General features: G+C 46.5%; 1 protein-coding gene across 4 annotated transcripts in view; it reads left to right on the forward strand.

Annotated features, from left to right (window-relative positions):
- The window catches only part of DENND1C (DENN domain containing 1C), a 50,555-nt gene continuing 33,150 nt past the window's right edge, over window positions 1-17,405 (forward strand). For 2 of the 4 annotated variants that reach the window (XM_077921425.1, XM_077921427.1), the window contains exons 1-8: window positions 3-162; window positions 3,678-3,742; window positions 9,425-9,468; window positions 10,808-10,857; window positions 11,992-12,111; window positions 13,656-13,725; window positions 13,848-13,928; window positions 15,979-16,068. In XM_077921425.1, coding sequence (XP_077777551.1) covers window positions 146-162; window positions 3,678-3,742; window positions 9,425-9,468; window positions 10,808-10,857; window positions 11,992-12,111; window positions 13,656-13,725; window positions 13,848-13,928; window positions 15,979-16,068 — 537 coding nt within the window. In that variant the 5' untranslated portion in view covers window positions 3-145. Of the gene's footprint in view, window positions 163-3,677; window positions 3,743-9,424; window positions 9,469-10,807; window positions 10,858-11,991; window positions 12,112-13,655; window positions 13,726-13,847; window positions 13,929-15,978; window positions 16,069-17,405 lie in introns of all 4 variants that reach the window. The other 2 variants (XM_077921428.1, XM_077921426.1) reach the window with 2 other exon arrangements.

The raw sequence follows: 17,405 nt of genomic DNA on the forward strand, positions 1-17,405 counted from the left end.
TGTTTTTTTCTTTTTAAGGCACCAGACTCAGCCCTAGAGAGATTTGTCACTTTTCAGGGCTTCAGTCCACTTGTTCAGATGCAAGGAAAGATAGTCCGCTGTGGTGCTTCAGCAGATGACAATGTGATGGAATGAGCCAAGGACGATGGGATCCCGGATCAAGTAAGACCATGGGCTGCAAAGCCTGCTCACCTTCACTTTCCTTCGGTTTTAATTCTTCCATCAGGATCTACCTGAAACTTTTCCCTCCTCCAACTGACCTGAGAGTTGCATCCCACCAGAACACCTTGCAATGCTGGAAGACATGCTATGGGACAGCTCTCCAGATGGCTGTGCATGGAAATCTCTTGGCTTGTAAACTGTTTTAGGTCCAGGGTGAACAACCTCCAGATGTTGCTAGACTACAGCGTTCATTATCATTATTCCATTATTACCAGTGGCCATGCTGGCAGGAGTTGATGGACATTGGAGTTCAACATCTGGAGGTTCACAGTTGTCCACTCCTGTCTTAGGAGGTCATTGTGTGTGGTGGGATTCTTGAAGAATCAACAGCCATTGGGTTACAAGAGCCAAGACATCACAGAAAATACTGGTAGAATAGGAACAGATAGGATAGTCATTTATTTGTCTTCAGAAGCTGGCCATGGTAACAAAGATCATCTCCTGAAAGCCACTTTGCTCTTCCAGTATTTTGTTTTCTGGTGATGCCACTGATGATATATTGTCTGTTCTGGATGGCAGCTACTTTCCAGATTCTCTTTACCAGTTCTGGTACCTGATATCACTTTTTAACCAGAGAGAACCAGGAAGAATAGTAGAAATATTATTCAGTCTGGTATCTCCAAGGCACAACATTCCTGGCATGAAATTCAGCTCAGGTACTTCAGATAGGCTGCATATAACTTAGGTGCACACAGACTTGTTGATTGCTTCAGTTGCGAGGGCACAATTAACATTTCTGCCCCACCCCAGTCTACCATTTCATGCCTTCCAATTGCCTCTTTATTCCTGACATGTTGAAGCAAAACAAACTAAAGTCTGGCAACTCTGATGCAAGAAAGGAAATATTCTGAGCATGTGCAGTTTCACATTTCAAACTCACTAATATCACAGCACCCTCATGACCGTAGGAATGAAATATTTTTTTGCTTCATTGATCCAAAAAACAACTATGAATAAGCACCATTTTGCAAGGAAAAGTACTTGTAAGGCAAAAATAATAGAATGAGCATGTGTAACCATGCATATACCTGATCAGGGAATACACACCTTCTGCACATGAAGGCAAAGTGCCAAATAGCCACTATTTTTGGAGACAAATGGTGTATATCTGATCTGACAGGGGAAACTTTGAGATTAACTCCTATGCTGCTTTTGTTTTACGTGATTGAGGATAAGGACGATATAGGCTTAGGAACTACTAGTACCGAGATCCTGTTTAAAGTTGGAAAGATAGAGTGGGCTAGATGCTAGAATATGGCACTCTCAGCAACCTGCATCTAATTGGGAATCATTATTAAACTGCTTGGAGCTGATATAAATGGACAAATTAACCAAACTGATATGAAGGAGAGAAAGTAGACTCTGAAGTATTAGCTTTACAGTGAGATGGACCTATTTTACAGATTGTTAAAATATATTATATGGAGATGCAAGATGGGAGACTTCAGCTATTCAGAATTAAGTTTGCCTCTATCATTTTTGGTTCAGTTTGATCACGCTGAAGTCACAGAACGTTGGGAATCAGATGATGATCATGATGATTTATTGAATTTATACACTTCTCTATACCCAGCAGTCTCAGGGCGGTTCACAGAACAAAATCAAAATATAAAACCACAATATATATAATCAAAATAAAAATAACAACCCAATAATAACACCCCCCCCCAAAGAACCCATATTTTACAAGGGCATAGGATGTAAATCAGACCAACCAAAGGCCTGGTTAAAAAGGAACATTTTTGCCTGGCGCCTAAAGGTGTATAATGAAGGTGCCAGGTGAATTTCCCTGGGGAGAGCATTCCACAGATGAGGAGCCACTGCAGAGAAGGCCCCGTTCTCATGTTGCCACCCTCCGGACCTCTTGAGGAGGCGGCACATGAAGAAGGGCCTCAGAAGATGATCTCAGGGTCCGGGTCGGTTCATATGGAAAGAGGCGGTCCTTGAGGTATTGTGGTCCTGAGCCATTTAAGGCTTTATAGGTCAGAACCAGCACTAAAAATGCATACCCACAAACATAGGATGTGTGGCAAAACGTTGCAGTATTTCCTCACCTCCCGCCTGATCAACGCCCTTGCCAGTCTGCCACACCTTCCTCTTTCCCCTACAACCCAGAATCTTGCTTTTATTTTCCAACATGACAGGCAACATTCTGCGGCTCTTGAGCATGGCCAGTCCTCATTGGGATGGGAGGGGATCTTTTTGGAGGGATGCCTTAGGGTCTGTCTGGTTTTTTTATTAAAAAAATACTTCTGCAAACCTTGGATTTTACCAGAACATACAGATATCTCCCTGTTATCTCTCAGTGGCTCTATTTCTGTTGGTACTCACCACCTGAGTTCAGTATCACAGGAAGTGTGTGTGTGTGAATATACTATATTTGTTCTAGTTCGTCATCACACTATTTCCATCGGCTGTTTCCCAAAGGTCTAAAGGCAGGAGTGGGTTAAGGAGAAGTGGGCAGGAAGGGGCGGAAAGGGGGTGCTGACGTCTTAATTGCACCGGTTAAGGGAAGGCTGGGCTGGGAGAAGGGTCTCTCAGTGTGTGATGGTTTTAATTCTTTAGTGATGGTGGTGGGAGAGAAAGGAGAAGCAGGGGCAGATGGAATTAATGGAGGGTAAGGGTGGCATTTGGAGGAATGAGGGGGAATATGAGAGGCAGAAAGTTGTGTGTGAGAGAGAGATAGAGAGAGCTTTAGGGTCCTGGTGATCTGGGGAAGAAAGCTGGAGAGGAGGAGGAATTGAGAAGGAGCCTGGCCCACCCATGAGGTCAGGTGAGGCCACTGCGTCAGGCATGAGAAACCCATGAGGCTGTGACCCCATTGGTGCCCCAACCACCTCACCACCTTCACCACCGGTGGAGAAGCAGCACAGGCATCGGCAGTGGTTTCTTTCTGGAGCTCATGAGAACTCATCAAAATATTGTGAGATCTGTGAGTTCTTGCCAGAACTCGTTGCTGCTTTGCCCATAAAGAGAGATACACTTCTCCATCCTTGTAAATAAAAAGGTAAAGCGACCCCATTAGGTCCAGTTGTGACCGACTCTGGGGTTGCGGCGCTCATCTCGCTTTATTGGCTGAGGGAGCAGGCATACAGCTTCCGGGTCATGTGGCCAGCATGACTAAGCCGCTTCTGATGAACCAGAGCAGCGCACGGAAACGCAGTTTTCCTTCCCGCCAGAGTGGTACCTATTTATCTACTGTTACTTTGATGTGCTTTTGAACTGCTAGGTTGGCAGGAGCAGGGACTGAGCAACGGGAGCTCACCCTGCCGCGGGGATTCAAACCGCCGACCTTCTGATCGGCAAGTCCTAGGCTCTGTGGTTTAACCCACAGCACCACCCACGTCCCTATCCTTGTAAATATTGTCCAATAAATCCATGGGTCTGCTCAAAGCTCTTCTTCTTGCCTCCTTTTACCAGCTCTGAGTTCCTTGGTCTCTCTTCTGTCTCCTCAGGGAAAATCCTCAGAAAATATTTGATCTGTTCTTTGAAGCTGCCTGTCCAACGCTTGCAGAAGATGGTGAGTCTCATTTATGGCGGGAAATGGTGCTTCTTGGGGTGGGATGTTTATGCATCAGTGGGCCAGATTTTTAGGAGGCTCCAGGTAGCCACTGCTGGGGGAAAGTGGGCTGAGAACCATCCCAAGTCAAAAGTGAGTCCTTTCCCTTTCTGCCTCACTGCTATCTCATCCACATCCCAATCACAAAATCATAGAATTGTAGAGTTTGAAGGGACCCTGAGAATCACCCAGTCCAACCCCTTTCAGTGCAGGAATATGCAGCTGCCCCCAGGGCCAGATTTAGGTTTGATGTGGCCCTAAGCTACTGAAGGTAATGGGGCCCTTTATATGTCCAGCTGTCCTTCGTCAACAACAAATTGTTGCTTTTTTGTGTGTTGAATATATGCTATATGGTAATTTATGGACCTAATAGGTATCTAGGGTATTTAAAGCCATTTGCACATAACAAAATATGTATTTTGTCAAAGTAATTGTTGAACTGAATTAAGAAGAAGTCTATTAATAGTGAAATCATTATTAAGCTCTAACTTAAAATGATTTTTTATTCACAACAAACTGCAAACACATTGGCATTTGGCAATAACAGAAGTTCCTTTAGAAACACAATTTATAAAGACTCATAATCTAGTCTCTAGAAACTTTTAAACCATGAAATAATAATAGGTGTAAATATATGATGCAAATTACTAATAATTATAAATAGCAGAATGTAGGCACCCTATATATAGAAATGAGCAAACCAGTGATATTTTAGGGAGCAGGCTAGCAGGCGGGGCCCATTACTTACATCATAGGAGCCTACACAACAAAAAACACTGTTGCTGTATGTTGGTTTTATTTGTTTTTATCTTATATTTTGGAAATGTACATCCAGTTTTTTCCCCTTTACATATTTTGGGGACCTCCAAGATAGTGGGGCCCAAAGCTATAGCTTGTTTAGCTTATATGTAAATCTGGCACTGGCCCCATACAGGGATCAAACCTGCAAGCTTGGTGTTATCAGCACCACACTCTAGACAACTGAGCTATCCAGTGGTGCCCATGGGGTTGTATCATCCAGTTCTGTCCCTGCAGCCCCAACACTGCAGGGCTGGGAGACCCTCCAGAGCAGATTTTAGAAGAACACAGGGAGGGGGCTGCAGGTGAATCCCTGGACATTGCTCCCCTCCCCATGCCACTGTCAGCTGATCGACATTTTTGAAACTACCCACTACCTGTGGTGCTCAAAGGAAGTAAAAGAAGCCACAGCAGTCAAAGTGCTTAGCTCAGCAGCTAGAATTGGTTTGAAGTTGTCTACTTTCTGGTTGCTTACAAGGCGCTTCCTGCAAACTTCTCTCATGGTGGAATGAAATCCTGCACAATGTGGAGAGAATGGGCCAAATATCATTTTTCTCCCCTCTCTCATCACAACTCAGCACCAGTGGATTGGTAATAGATGCAGAACGGAGATAACATAGCCTTTATTTGTACACCACAGCAAATAATTAACAAATGGACCTCAAGGTTGCAATATATTTATTTCTACATCACTTGACATACATCGGGGGAAGATTACAATACATTAAAACATGCAAGAAGTTAAAATAAGAAAACAGATCAAATTCACACCAGCATTTCTAAGCATCTGGGCAGGCTTGCCTAAAGAAGAATGTTTTCAGCGGGAGCTGAAAAAGATGGTCATAGCAATTGGATTAGACAGTTATAAAAGAGTATTAGACAAAGTCACAGAGGGCTAGCTCTTTAAATGGGAGTAAGCTGGGATAGCTCAATACAGCTTCTATGTTCAGATGAAGTTTATCACTCAGAACCAGTTGCCAGGGTGGGACAAGCAATGTGAGCTGCCCAGAAGCATTTGGCTGGCTAAAGTTCAGAACAAGACACTAGACTAGAGGGGTCTTTAGCCAACAACTCAGCACCTCAGGAAGGCTCCATTGTTGTTTGACTCCAGCTCCATCATTCACAACTGTTGGCCATCCAAAAACAGTGGGGGACAACCAACAGCCTACCGCTGCTGTACCTGCTTGGGACAAAACTCAAGGGGCATGTAATTTTGGCAATTTATTTATAATATTTATATCTGCTGTACAGCCTCAAGAGGCTCTCAAAGCAGCTTACGGAAACTGCTGAAATTGAAACACACTCAGTTCTGGTATGACAGCCACGAGAAGCCTTTGGCCTGCAGACCACATTAGGCCTGGGCTGAGTCCTAATTTGATGCCATTTCCCCCCACCTGCCATTGTATGCCATCAGGTGTGGAGCAGGTAAAGCAACCAAGCAGAGTAGCAACCGGCAGGCTCCCGATTCTTCCTCTGCAAGCTCCTGCTCAGAGCTCTGGAGTGTTGCCAGACCCTGCCCGGAGTTGCACTTGCATTCAATGCCAAATGCATGCCCCACTTTCAGCAGGAATTTTTGCAGCTGCAACTTAAAGCCAGGGCTTGAGAGAAAGAACCCAGAATGCACTGAGTGTGTTTCCAATTATATATTTGAATTTGAATCATACAACATCATAGGGCAGTGGGTGATTGCAGTGCCGGATTTACATATAAGCTAAACAAGCTATAGCTTAGGCCCCCACTCTCTTGGGGGCCCCAAAAAAATTAAAGGAAAAAGAACTGGATGTACATTTCCAAAATATAAGATAAAAAACAAATAAAATAAAACCTACATACAGCAGCAGTGTTTTGTGTTGTGTAGGCTCCTATGATGTAAGTCATGGGCCCCGCCTGCTAGCCTGCTCCCTAAAATATCACTGGTTTGCTCATTTCTATATATAGGGTGCCTACATTCTGCATGGACTGGTTGCATTGCAACATGTGCAAATGGCTTTAGATACCTATTAGGTCCATAAAGTACCATATAGCATATATTCAACACAAAAAACAGTGACAATTTGTTGTTGACAAAGGACAACTGGACATATAAAGGGCCCCATTACCTTCAGTAGCTTAGGGCCTCATCAAACCTAAATCTGGTCCTGGGTGATTGGCAGGTGAGCGGCTCTAGCCACCTGTTAAAGGTGGCTCATAGAGGATGGGCCAGTTCTGGAACTAGCCTGGTATAGGGACAAAAATCACATGGTATCTTTATGGAACCAGCATTTGTTCAGGCAGCACTTCCAGTCTCGTTCTTGTTCTTCACTGAGGCCATAACAGGTGTTTATTGCAGCAGACCTGGCTATAAGCTCGCCAGGAGGCACCCAGAGGACTCCTAAGGAGAGGGGAGAGGAGAGGAGGCTGGGGGAACCCTCCACAAGGGAGGGTGTCTTAAAGAGGGAGAGAGGCTGCCAGCTCTGCAGGCAAGGGGTGACATAACTGGGCTCCTGAGCCCTACAGGGGTGCCACAGAAAGAATGGAGTTGGTCAAGGGAGCTGTGGACTAAAAAAGGTTGGAAACTTCTGACGTAAGGGAACTGGTGTCGCTATCCACCTGCGCCTCTTCCAGTTCCAGGTGTCCCTATTTGACAGAGATAGTGCTTAATTTATGTACCCCCCTTCCCCCTTGCTGCTGTGGTTTTCTCCAGATGGCTTAAAATGACCGTTGGATGGTTGTTAAAAATAAGAAAGAGAGGGGAAAGGGAAGTGTCCACTTAAGCTCTCCTGCACAAGGAAGCCGGCAAGGGAGAAACCCCGTCTCTGCCCAGAGGCAGCTCAAGGCAGCATGAAACTCTTTCATCATGTCCCATCCGGTTCTCTCCTTCCTGTGTGTGTGTGCAGGTTAGTCTGTGCAACTGAGGTGCAGGGTCTCGCGCATGCCTGGAAGCCAGGCCTTGAATCTCAGCTGCAATGGGGCTGCGCCTCTTCAGCGGTGAGGGAAATGTGCACATCTTCGGCCTGGAGGCATTTTCTGTCGGCTGTCGCCGCTTTCTAGCACTGAAAACCAGTTTCAGAGTTAGGCAGTCCTGGCTTGCAAAAGCTAATCAAGGTATTGGGCCTCCTGGTTCGCCGTACAGAGGGTTTCTCATTTAGGGCATCTCTGCTCTCAGGTTTCGTCAAATGGATTTCTATTATATTGTTTTTAGCCGCTCTGAGCCCTGAGTCAAATGGATTTCTATTTTATTGTTGTTAGCTGCTCTGAGCCCGGCTTTGGATGGAGAGGGCAGGATATAAATAAAATTTTATTATTATTTATTATTATTATTACACACAAGTTGGAGGGGGAACTGCACTATTCCTAGCACATCCACAAATGAAAATAGATGTTTTCGTAACCTTTTCTTACAACAAGGACTGTCTTCCTTTACTCTTTGATAAATCAGTTGTGCACTGGGCTTCTGGAGCAAAGAGATGTTAGTGAACTGACCATAAAACTGCTTAAAATAATATTTAATTTTACGACCTCTGATTTGCATGGGATGGGGGGAGGGTTCTGGAAGAGGATGGAGTTTGAGATGTCTGCTTGGGGGGGTGTCTCTGGCTGGTGATGCACTGTCCCATTTTGCTCTAATGAGAGCCCTCCTTTTCCTGATCCTTTTAACTGGAGATACCGGTAATTAGGGACTGAATCTGGGACCTTTTGCATTGCTCTCCACTGCAGACCCTCAGAGGGAATTGTATGTCCATGGGTATGCACTTGCATGTATTATTGTCAAGATGCAGCCACCCAGGTGAGGGTGGGGGGAGCTGCAGACTAAACAACTGTGTAGGTGTGTATGCATAATTGCATTCCCCCCCCAAAAAAAAAATGCATTCTCAACATCTCCTCTAGAGGTTGGAAGAAATGAGACAGAACAGGAACCATGCTTTCACGGGGACAGGGAACAGAAAACGGGTCCTGTTTCTGTTAAATAACAACAGTGGGAGCAAGTGGAAATATGCCCTAAGACTTGCTCAGACCACAATGCAGTGTTTTTGGAGATGAAATTGTCTCTGCAGGGATCCTCAGATGGAGAATGAATGATGATTTGTTGAGGAATGAGCAAATAATGGGTAAGGCCCAAAAGACTCTAAAAGATTACTTTGAGATAAATATGAACTTAGAGATGGAAACAGATCCAACGCTCATTCCCACTTTCGCTTACCCCATATTTTGATTGTGTACTGATGAATTCCTCCAGGCCTGAGAGCTTTTCTCTCTGTTCCATGGCTGTGCCTTGCAAAAATCAGATCTGACCCACTGAATCAGATCTCATCAGAAGTGCAGACAAGCCAGAGAGTTATTTTGCTTACTGCGCTTCTGATTCAACGGGTAAAATTGGATTTTCCCAAGGCACAGCCACGGAACGACAAGGAAAGCTCTCGGACTTGGGGAAATTAATTGGTATCCAATCCTATCAAAATTTGGGGCAAGCAAAAGTGTGACTCCTGCCCGAAAGTCTGGAGGAGCCACTGACAACCCAAGGCTAGCCAATAGTATGCCCTCCTGATGCAGCTGAACACTGGCACCCATCAGCACCTTGGTCCCTGGTCAGGGTGAATGATGGGAGCTTAAATCCAGCAACAGTTGGAACCAAGTTGGCTGCCTCTGGTACAGACAGCTCTGAGCTAGATGGGTCCAGTGGTCTAACTCTGTAACAAGGCAGCTTCCTATGTTCCTAATGTTTAAGCAGTCAGCTTTAGGAGGATAACAGTGGCAGTCATGATTCCTGCGGCCTGTCCCAAGCAAGCTTGGCTCTCCTATAACTCCATCTGAAATGGGCTATGTCTTTGTTCCATATGCTGACTTCCACTCTCTTTCCCTGCGCAGATCCTCAAGTGCTTAGACAGTTCCCTCCGGAGTTCGATGACCAGGTCAGTCCCCCTTTGCACAATTGCTGCCCAACTCCACTTTGCATTCCAAAATCATTGCTAGCATGTGCATGAATTTATGTATAGGTTGGGGGGGGGTTGCCCCTCCAGCAGATATCATGCACATGCAGCCCACTACCAAAACCAGCACAATCACTTTTGTGACTTTTGTGATTTGTCCCCACAAAACACTGCATCACAGTTTCTTCCTGTCTATTCAAAGGGCCTTTGTTGCACGATACCAAATGTAACAATTCACTGATAAATGTTCCTGAGTGATGTAGGTTGGGGGGGTGTAACATGGGAATTAGCAGCTAATAAAAGTTTGGGGGCTCTTTTGTTTGGGGATTCCATCTTGTTCCACCTTGTGGCAGGTGGGAGTCCTGTTGCGACAGTATTCAATAAAGACCAAGCCTACTGGCTGCTGTTTTGCTCTGGTATTCCTGGCTGGTGTCCTTGTTTTTTGTCCAAGGGAGCCCTCAGATTTCTCCGTTAACATGCTCAAGAGTCACCAGCTTTTTCTTCTTCTTCTGGATATGGGGAAACAACCCGACACACAAAAATTAAACAGGTGAAGCTTTTCCTGGCATGACGATAAAATGGGAGCAATTAAACAGCTTATAGAAGCTAAAGGCATTGGAAGATATTAAATAGAGGCCATTTGCACTGCCTTGTAGGCTAGTAACTTGGCAACACAGAAGAATTCTCAATTTGCAGGCTACAAAGCAAGCTGGCTGCTGTGCCAGCCCAGTTGCATGAAATACCACTTACCCAACGGAATTCCTATGGCTGCCAGGCAAGTTACAAGGCTGCATAAGCAACCTTTACGTGAAAGTCTACGTGAAATACCGTGTGTTTGGCAAGGAGAGATTTTGGAGGAACGTGGTGGAGTATCTGGAAACAGCCCTAGGCACTTTGCCAGGCAAATAGGTGCACACACACTCCATATAAGCCCAAGGGTGGGGATTACAGTCCAGCAACATCTGGAGGGTGTCCTGTGGTCCAGGACGATGGGAGCAGCTTCCATCAACATCTGGAGGGCAATAGTTCCCCCTCACTCTTGGTTCTAAGCAGGTGGGGAAACACTGCATGCTTTGCAAATGATTGGCATTCAACTTGCAAAGGAGGCCACGGCTGCAGTGCTACTTCCCTGGGACTCAGCCCCATGGAACTGGGGTGGACACTTCTGAGCAGACTTGCCTAGGATTGTGCTGTAAATTCAGATCGTTCCGTACATGCAGCAGGCTCCTCCTTGCCAACCGAAGGTTTTTCTCAAGGTGCCTATAAGTTTGTCTGCTGGGTTCAGGCTGTAATAACCGAGGATCCTTCTCTCTTCCTGTAGGATTCAGTCCAGATACTGCCCAAGTTTTGCTTCCCCTTTGATGTCGAAAGGTACGTGGTGGCCTGAAAGAATGGGGTCTCCATGCACTTTATGCACCCTTGCAACTTAGGCTCGCCAGCTCTTGAAACCAGCTGTTGCAAGCAGTGCCTTTGGCAGCAATATGATTTGCAGAGCGCCACACAACAAGAAGCATTATTTGCTGAGAGATAAAATTGCTGTTGGTCACAACAGTACTTTTCTCCTGGTCAATTAGCAACCCTCATGAAGCCCCCTCTTTGTTTGTAGCTCCCTTCACCTAGCTAGGAAGAGCACCCCAGCGATCAGGATCAATCCTTGTGTAACAAGTTTCCCTTGTAGATATGGACCTGCAGAAGTCTACCCTTGTTGGAGGGAACTTTTTGTCCTCTGCTTCACATGGACAAAGCATTCTCTCCCATTCCAACTACAGTTGTACCTTGGAAGTCAAACGGAATCCGTTCCGGAAGTCCGTTCGACTTCCAAAATGTTCAGAAACCAAAGTGCGGCTTCTGATTGGCTGCAGGAAGTTCCTGCAGCCAATCGGAAGCCATGGAAGCCCCGTCAGACGTTTGGCTTCCAAAAGAACGTTCGAAAACCAGAACACTCACTTCCAGTTTTCAATCATTTGGGAGCCAGAACATTGGGACTCCCAAGGCATTCAGGAGCCGAGGTACGACTGTATTATGGGGTCAGAAGTTCCCACATACAGGTACGTCCTTTGATCTCCTTATTGAACAACACAGCACCTGTTATTTTGGCTGTGAACTGTATGTGATGAGCTACTTGCATGGAAACGTTTTGTGTTTGGGGGTGATAGGAAGCCTCCGTCTGGAAATAAGAAGCAAATTAATAGCATTTACACATTGCACAATGGTATAAGATGCTATCATGCCCCCTCCCTACTCACCTTTTTTGCTCTGCATAAAAATGTGCTATAGACCTGTGGCTACCTCTTTCTTAGCCTACCAGCCTGACTATATGGAGAATATTATCTCCTCTTGCATTCATATGACATTTAAACAATTGCTTTGTGCATTCATCCCACTGGGTTTTGCCTACCAAAGCATATGTGCTACTGTATTAGCAGTTTGTCGCTTTGGCCAACTTATTGCATTCTTTCTCCAAAACGGCACCCCCTTACCCAGTCTCCCCACTTCTTTGTTAAGGGTCAAGGAGAGCCCTACGATCCAACATTTCACTTTTGTACTCACCGATATGGACGGAAAGCAACGCTTTGGTTTCTGCCGCTTGGCCGTTGCCTTCCGCACCTGCCTGTGTATCCTCAGGTAGGATGGTTTGTTCTTCCTCAGCCTCTTCTCATGGATGGGAATTTTCTTGTCACTGGGGGAAGCATTTTCTTGGTCTGGATTGACCCCACAAACCTACAAAATGTTTTGGCCCACTGGGCTGGAGTCAGATGCAGATCAGCACAAAAAAGCAGAGTCTGTTGTCAGTGAAGTTCACTCTTTATTCAAGGAAATGGCATACAACTCAGCAACACTTCCCAGCAGGTCTTGCCCCTATAGAGCAGTTGCCAGGACTGAAGGTTCCTTGGCTTCTACCCCCGTAAATCACCTCATCTCCTGGATATTTCCCAAGTGCCTGCACACCCCTGGTCTCTGTTCTGCTCTCCTCATTTTTCTGTGCGGTCTTGGAGACCAGGGGAGAGGAAAGCTTGTAACAGCAGAAGAGGAAGACTCCCAAGATTCTTCAGCAGCCTCTTAAACCCCCACCTCTGCTTCAGCCCCAGAGCCTGAACTGCTCCCTGTCACAGGCTCGTCCTGCTCACTAAACCCTGCTGCCCCTTCAGCATCCAACCTGCCCTCCCAGTCTTCTCCCTTTGACTTCTCCTCAGTGTCCCACCACCAGTCCCTAGGCTCTGAGCCCTCCTCCCCTGGGGGTTCCCTTGGGGGGTTCCCCAGCTGCCATCTCTCACCATTCCTCATCGTTCAGCCAGACCCTGACATCTGGTGTTGCTGAACTACAACTCCCATCAGTGCCATCCAGCATGGGCAGTGGCCAGGGATGATGGGCATAGCAGTTTAACAAGATCTGGAGGGCAGAGGTTCCACACAGCTGGACTAAGCAGAAGTGCAGGCAGGTGCAAGCCGTCGCAGAAGCCCAGTTGCCACAGAGTTACCCATGTGCCTCTCCACTAAGTTGGCATGGGGCCAATTTCACTTCTCTATGCCCTTTTAAAATGTGGCTCTTGGGGGGGGGGCTGTTATTGGGTTATTTTTATTTTGATTATATATACAGTGGTACCTCGGGTTAAGTACTTAATTCGTTCCGGAGGTCCGTACTTAACCTGAAACTGTTCTTAACCTGAAGCACCACTTTAGCTAATGGGGCCTCCTGCTGCCACCGTGCCGCCAGAGCCCGATTTCTGTTCTTATCCTAAAGCAAAGTTCTTAACCTGAAGCACTATTTCTGGGTTAGCGGAGTGTGTAACCTGAAGCATATGTAACCTGAAGCGTATGTAACCTGAGGTAACACTGTATTCTGGTTTTTATGTTGATCTTTTCTGTAAACCGCCCTGAGACCTCCAGATATAGGGTGGTATATCAATTCAATAAATAATAAATAATAATAAAATTCTAATTAGACATCCTGGCTATGCGGGTCAGTGGCACCTTTGACACGACTGATGTTTCTCCTGAGTAGGTGCCTAAACAATACTTATAAGTTTAAGTGTGGTGGTCTTAATTTGGGGGCTAAACTAAATTTGGGAGCACTGGGCAGATCTTTGCACCCCGGCGGCGCATATGCTAAAGACAGCGCTGGCCCTTTGCTTGATCAGTTGTGCCCCTGATGCTGATTCTCTTTGCAGCTACGTGCCCTGGTTTGAAGTTTTCTACAAGATCTTGAACTACATCGCAGACAACTTGGCCAAGGAGCAGGTGAGGGCAGAAATTTTGGATTCCTTGCAGAGCCCAGCAAGTTGCCCTGTGCTGTTCCCACCCCAGATTCCTAGCATTCCCATTTAAACACCAATCTCTGCCTTTATCTCCTCTCTCACTAGTTCACAGAGCTGGATGTGTTCTTGTCTGCACTTTATCTCCATCCTGTTCCTGACCTCAGCAGCCCCATCAGCCTTGAATTTGTAAGTTCTCACCTCTCTGACACAGAAGAATCTGCTCCTATAGATAAGCAAAAATCTTAAAACAGCTGAGTTTTGAGTCCAGCTGCCATGATTTGTTGTTTTCCTGATAGTGCCTTTAAACAATTGCGTGGGCTTCCTGTGAGGGATGGGGGCACTCCAAGAGTCAAAGGGGGGCATCTTTGCATTTTGCAGGACCCCTGGCACGTCACCATCCCTGCATCTATACACAGGAAAGAGTTAGTGGGGAGGGTGATAATTATTGGAATCTTTGTCCCCCCACTTCATTCCAGGGGGGAAATTTTGCCCTCTGAAGTTGGAATTTGCATTAGGAGGTGCAAATGGAGAGTTTCCCTCAATACAATGCCATGGGAGGAAAGTCTTAAATTTTAACAACAACAACAACAACAACAACAACAACAATAACAACAACAACAACGTGTTTTTTTATACCCTGCCCATCTGACTGGGTTGCCCCAGCCACTCTAGGCAGCTTCCAACAAATTGCGTGGCGAGTTCCCGCCCCCCACCAGGATAAATAAAGACACGAGACACCATAGTTTAAGGTTAAATGGGCGAATTAGGCCACAACTTTATTGAATTCAGGAATGAGAGGCATTGGCTTAGGCATTGGTCCTAACGACTATCCGGCTCCAGCCCATTTGCTGGAGACACGGGGAAGGGTTAACACTAAATCGGGGGAGTCTCCCGCCGAGGCACGTCGACTAGGAGCTCCCCCGGGTCACTGCTCTGGGGCGTGCCTTTGGCCCTCACCTCCATAGGCTTCGGACAGGGCCACGCCCCCCCGGAGTCCTTTAACGGACCACCCTTCGCTCACTGGGGGGAGGTGATGGCGTTCCTCCCCCCCACACACACATCCTCTTAACCCCTTCTTACCAATGCCTACCGCAAATGCCGAAGAGTTGTGACGAGTTGCTACGAGGTAGGCGAAAAACCAAATGGCTATAAATTGCCAATTGGGAAAAATTCCTACCATGCCCCATGCGGCGACAGACCGAAGTCCATAGCAAAGTCAGAGACCTACCTAAAGCCTACCTAAAGGGAGGGAGGGTGGGAAAACGTGGGGCTAGCCGGCGAAAAGAGGGCGAGCCTCCTCTGCACTGGCCCTAAATAGGGCAGACACGGCCGGGATTCCTCTGCTCTCGCGGGGGCTGAAACCAGCCCCCGCTCACGTGGGGGGTGGGCGTGAAGCCCGCAACCCCACCTCTTGGGGCAGGCCCAGAAGTGGCTTTATAAAACCACAATAAAACATCAAACATTAAACACTTCCTTATACAGAGCTGCCTTCAGATATCTTCTAAAAGTCAGATCCTAGTTTATGTCCTTTACATCTGATGGATGTCAAGGAAATTTTAGGCAGTGTATAGAATTTGTCTATTCGTAACTGTCAGTAAAGTTAGCCTGCACTGAGCCTGATAATTACCACACACACTTGCAGCTCATGCTATTTTCCTTTTTAAAAAGCTCAAAATCATCATGGTGGGGGTTTTTTGAGGGGGAAATTCTGAAAGAAAAAAAAGCTCAACATTTTTGGGCAAAACCTTCACTTAAAAAAAAAAAAAGCTTTGCCATAAAAAGCTCAACACCTTTTGAGTTCTCTGGGTCCATTTTGTAGGCGATGGATTGAGGATTAAATCTGTAGATTGAAATTTGAACCTCCTATCCCACATGTATAGGAGAAATACAAAAAGTAACACTGTGTATCCAGATGCATTTTGCAAACTATCATTCATTGGAGCTGCAGTCTCTCCTTTCTTAGCACAGACCAGCTGTTCCAATGTCTATGTCAATATCCCTGAACTCCTCAATTTAGTAAACTGGTATAAAATGTTTTCTATGATGCCTCCAGATTATATGGAAGTGGAAGTATGTGGAGTTTAATGAATGAAGGTGTTGTGTGTGTTTTTTTTTTAAAAAAGGATGCATTATTGTTGAAAGACTAAAAATGTAAACAATTCTTCATCCATCTTCATTTAATTTGTTGTGGGGTGTATGTGTCCCCCTTTTTAACCATTTCTTGTTGTCTTGCAAGGATCTAAAGATGACCAAATTGAAAATTTCCACTGAGAAGGATCCAAACAAACAAGACAAGAGACAGGATCCGGACCCTGGAGCTGCATCAGTGAGTCAGGAGTCGGGGGGGGGGCTGTGTCCTTTACAGGGAATGAAGAACCCTAAAAACGAAGAACAGAGAAGGCAACTTGATTTTGCCCATCAGCAGTTGGCATCTGGAAAGCAGACTGAGAAAGACTGAGACTGGAAAGACTGAGAAGGCACACAAATCACCTGGTCACTTTCTTTCCCTAATGTATTTCTATTCAATTTTTTCCCCAGAGGGGCAGCCATGCTAGTCTCTTGCAGCAAAAACAAACGAGTCTTATGGCACCTTAAAGACTAACAAGTCTGAGTCCACAAAAGTTCTTCTATAATAAATGTGTTAGTCTTTAAGATGCCCCAAGACCTCTTGATTATTTAGGTAAAGGTAAAGGTACCCCTGCCCGTATGGGCCAGTCTTGACAGACTCCGGGGTTGTGCGCGTATCTCACTTAAGAGGCCGGGGGCCAGCGTTGTCTGGAGACACTTCCGGGTCATGTGGCCAGCGTGACGAAGCTGCTCTGGCTAGCCAGAGCCGCACACGGAAACGCCGTTTACCTTCCCGCTAGTAAGCGGTCCCTATTTATCTACTTGCACCCGGGGGTGCTTTCGAACTGCGAGGTTGGCAGGCGCTGGGACCGAGCAACGGGAGCAGACCCCGCCACGGGGATTCGAACCGCCGACCTTTCGATCGGCAAGCCCTAGGCGCTGAGGCTTTTACCCACAGCGCCACCCGCGTCCCCCTTGATTATTTAAATTATGGCAATTTTCTAAATTTGCACCAAGACATTTAGTTTTGCATATATGCATCCTTTATACAAATCTGTGCCCTATTTAAGAGTCATTTTTCTGGGGATGCCCAAGATCTCCTATTGGGAGATCAGCCAAGAATCTATGTGGGGCTACCCTTGAGTCTGACCCAGAAACTCCAGCGGGTGTAGAATGCTGCGGCGAGACTCCTTACAGGGTCCTCTCCACGGGATCACATTCTCCCGGTGCTGTACCAGCTGCACTGGCTCCTGGTGGAGTACAGGATCAGGTTTAAGGTGCTGGTTTTAACCTTCAAAGTCCTATACGGCCTCGGACCCTCGGACCTATGGGACTGCCTCTCCTGGTATGTCCCACAGAGGACCTTCCAATCTTCAAACAGACATCTTGGAGGCCCCGGGCCACAGGGAGGTTAGGCTGGCCTCAACCAGAGCCAGGGCTTTTTCGGCTGTGGCCCCGATCTGGTGGAACGCTCTGTCACAAGAGACTAGGGCCCTGCGGGACCTGACATCTTTCCGCAGGGCCTGCAAGACTGAGCTGTTCCACCAGGCCTTTGGCCAAGGCACTGGTCTGATCCCCTCCTTTGGTAATCCTCAC

The sequence above is a fragment of the Podarcis muralis genome, chromosome 17 (assembly GCF_964188315.1).
Source record: "Podarcis muralis chromosome 17, rPodMur119.hap1.1, whole genome shotgun sequence".
Taxonomy (NCBI): Eukaryota; Metazoa; Chordata; class Lepidosauria; order Squamata; family Lacertidae; genus Podarcis; species Podarcis muralis.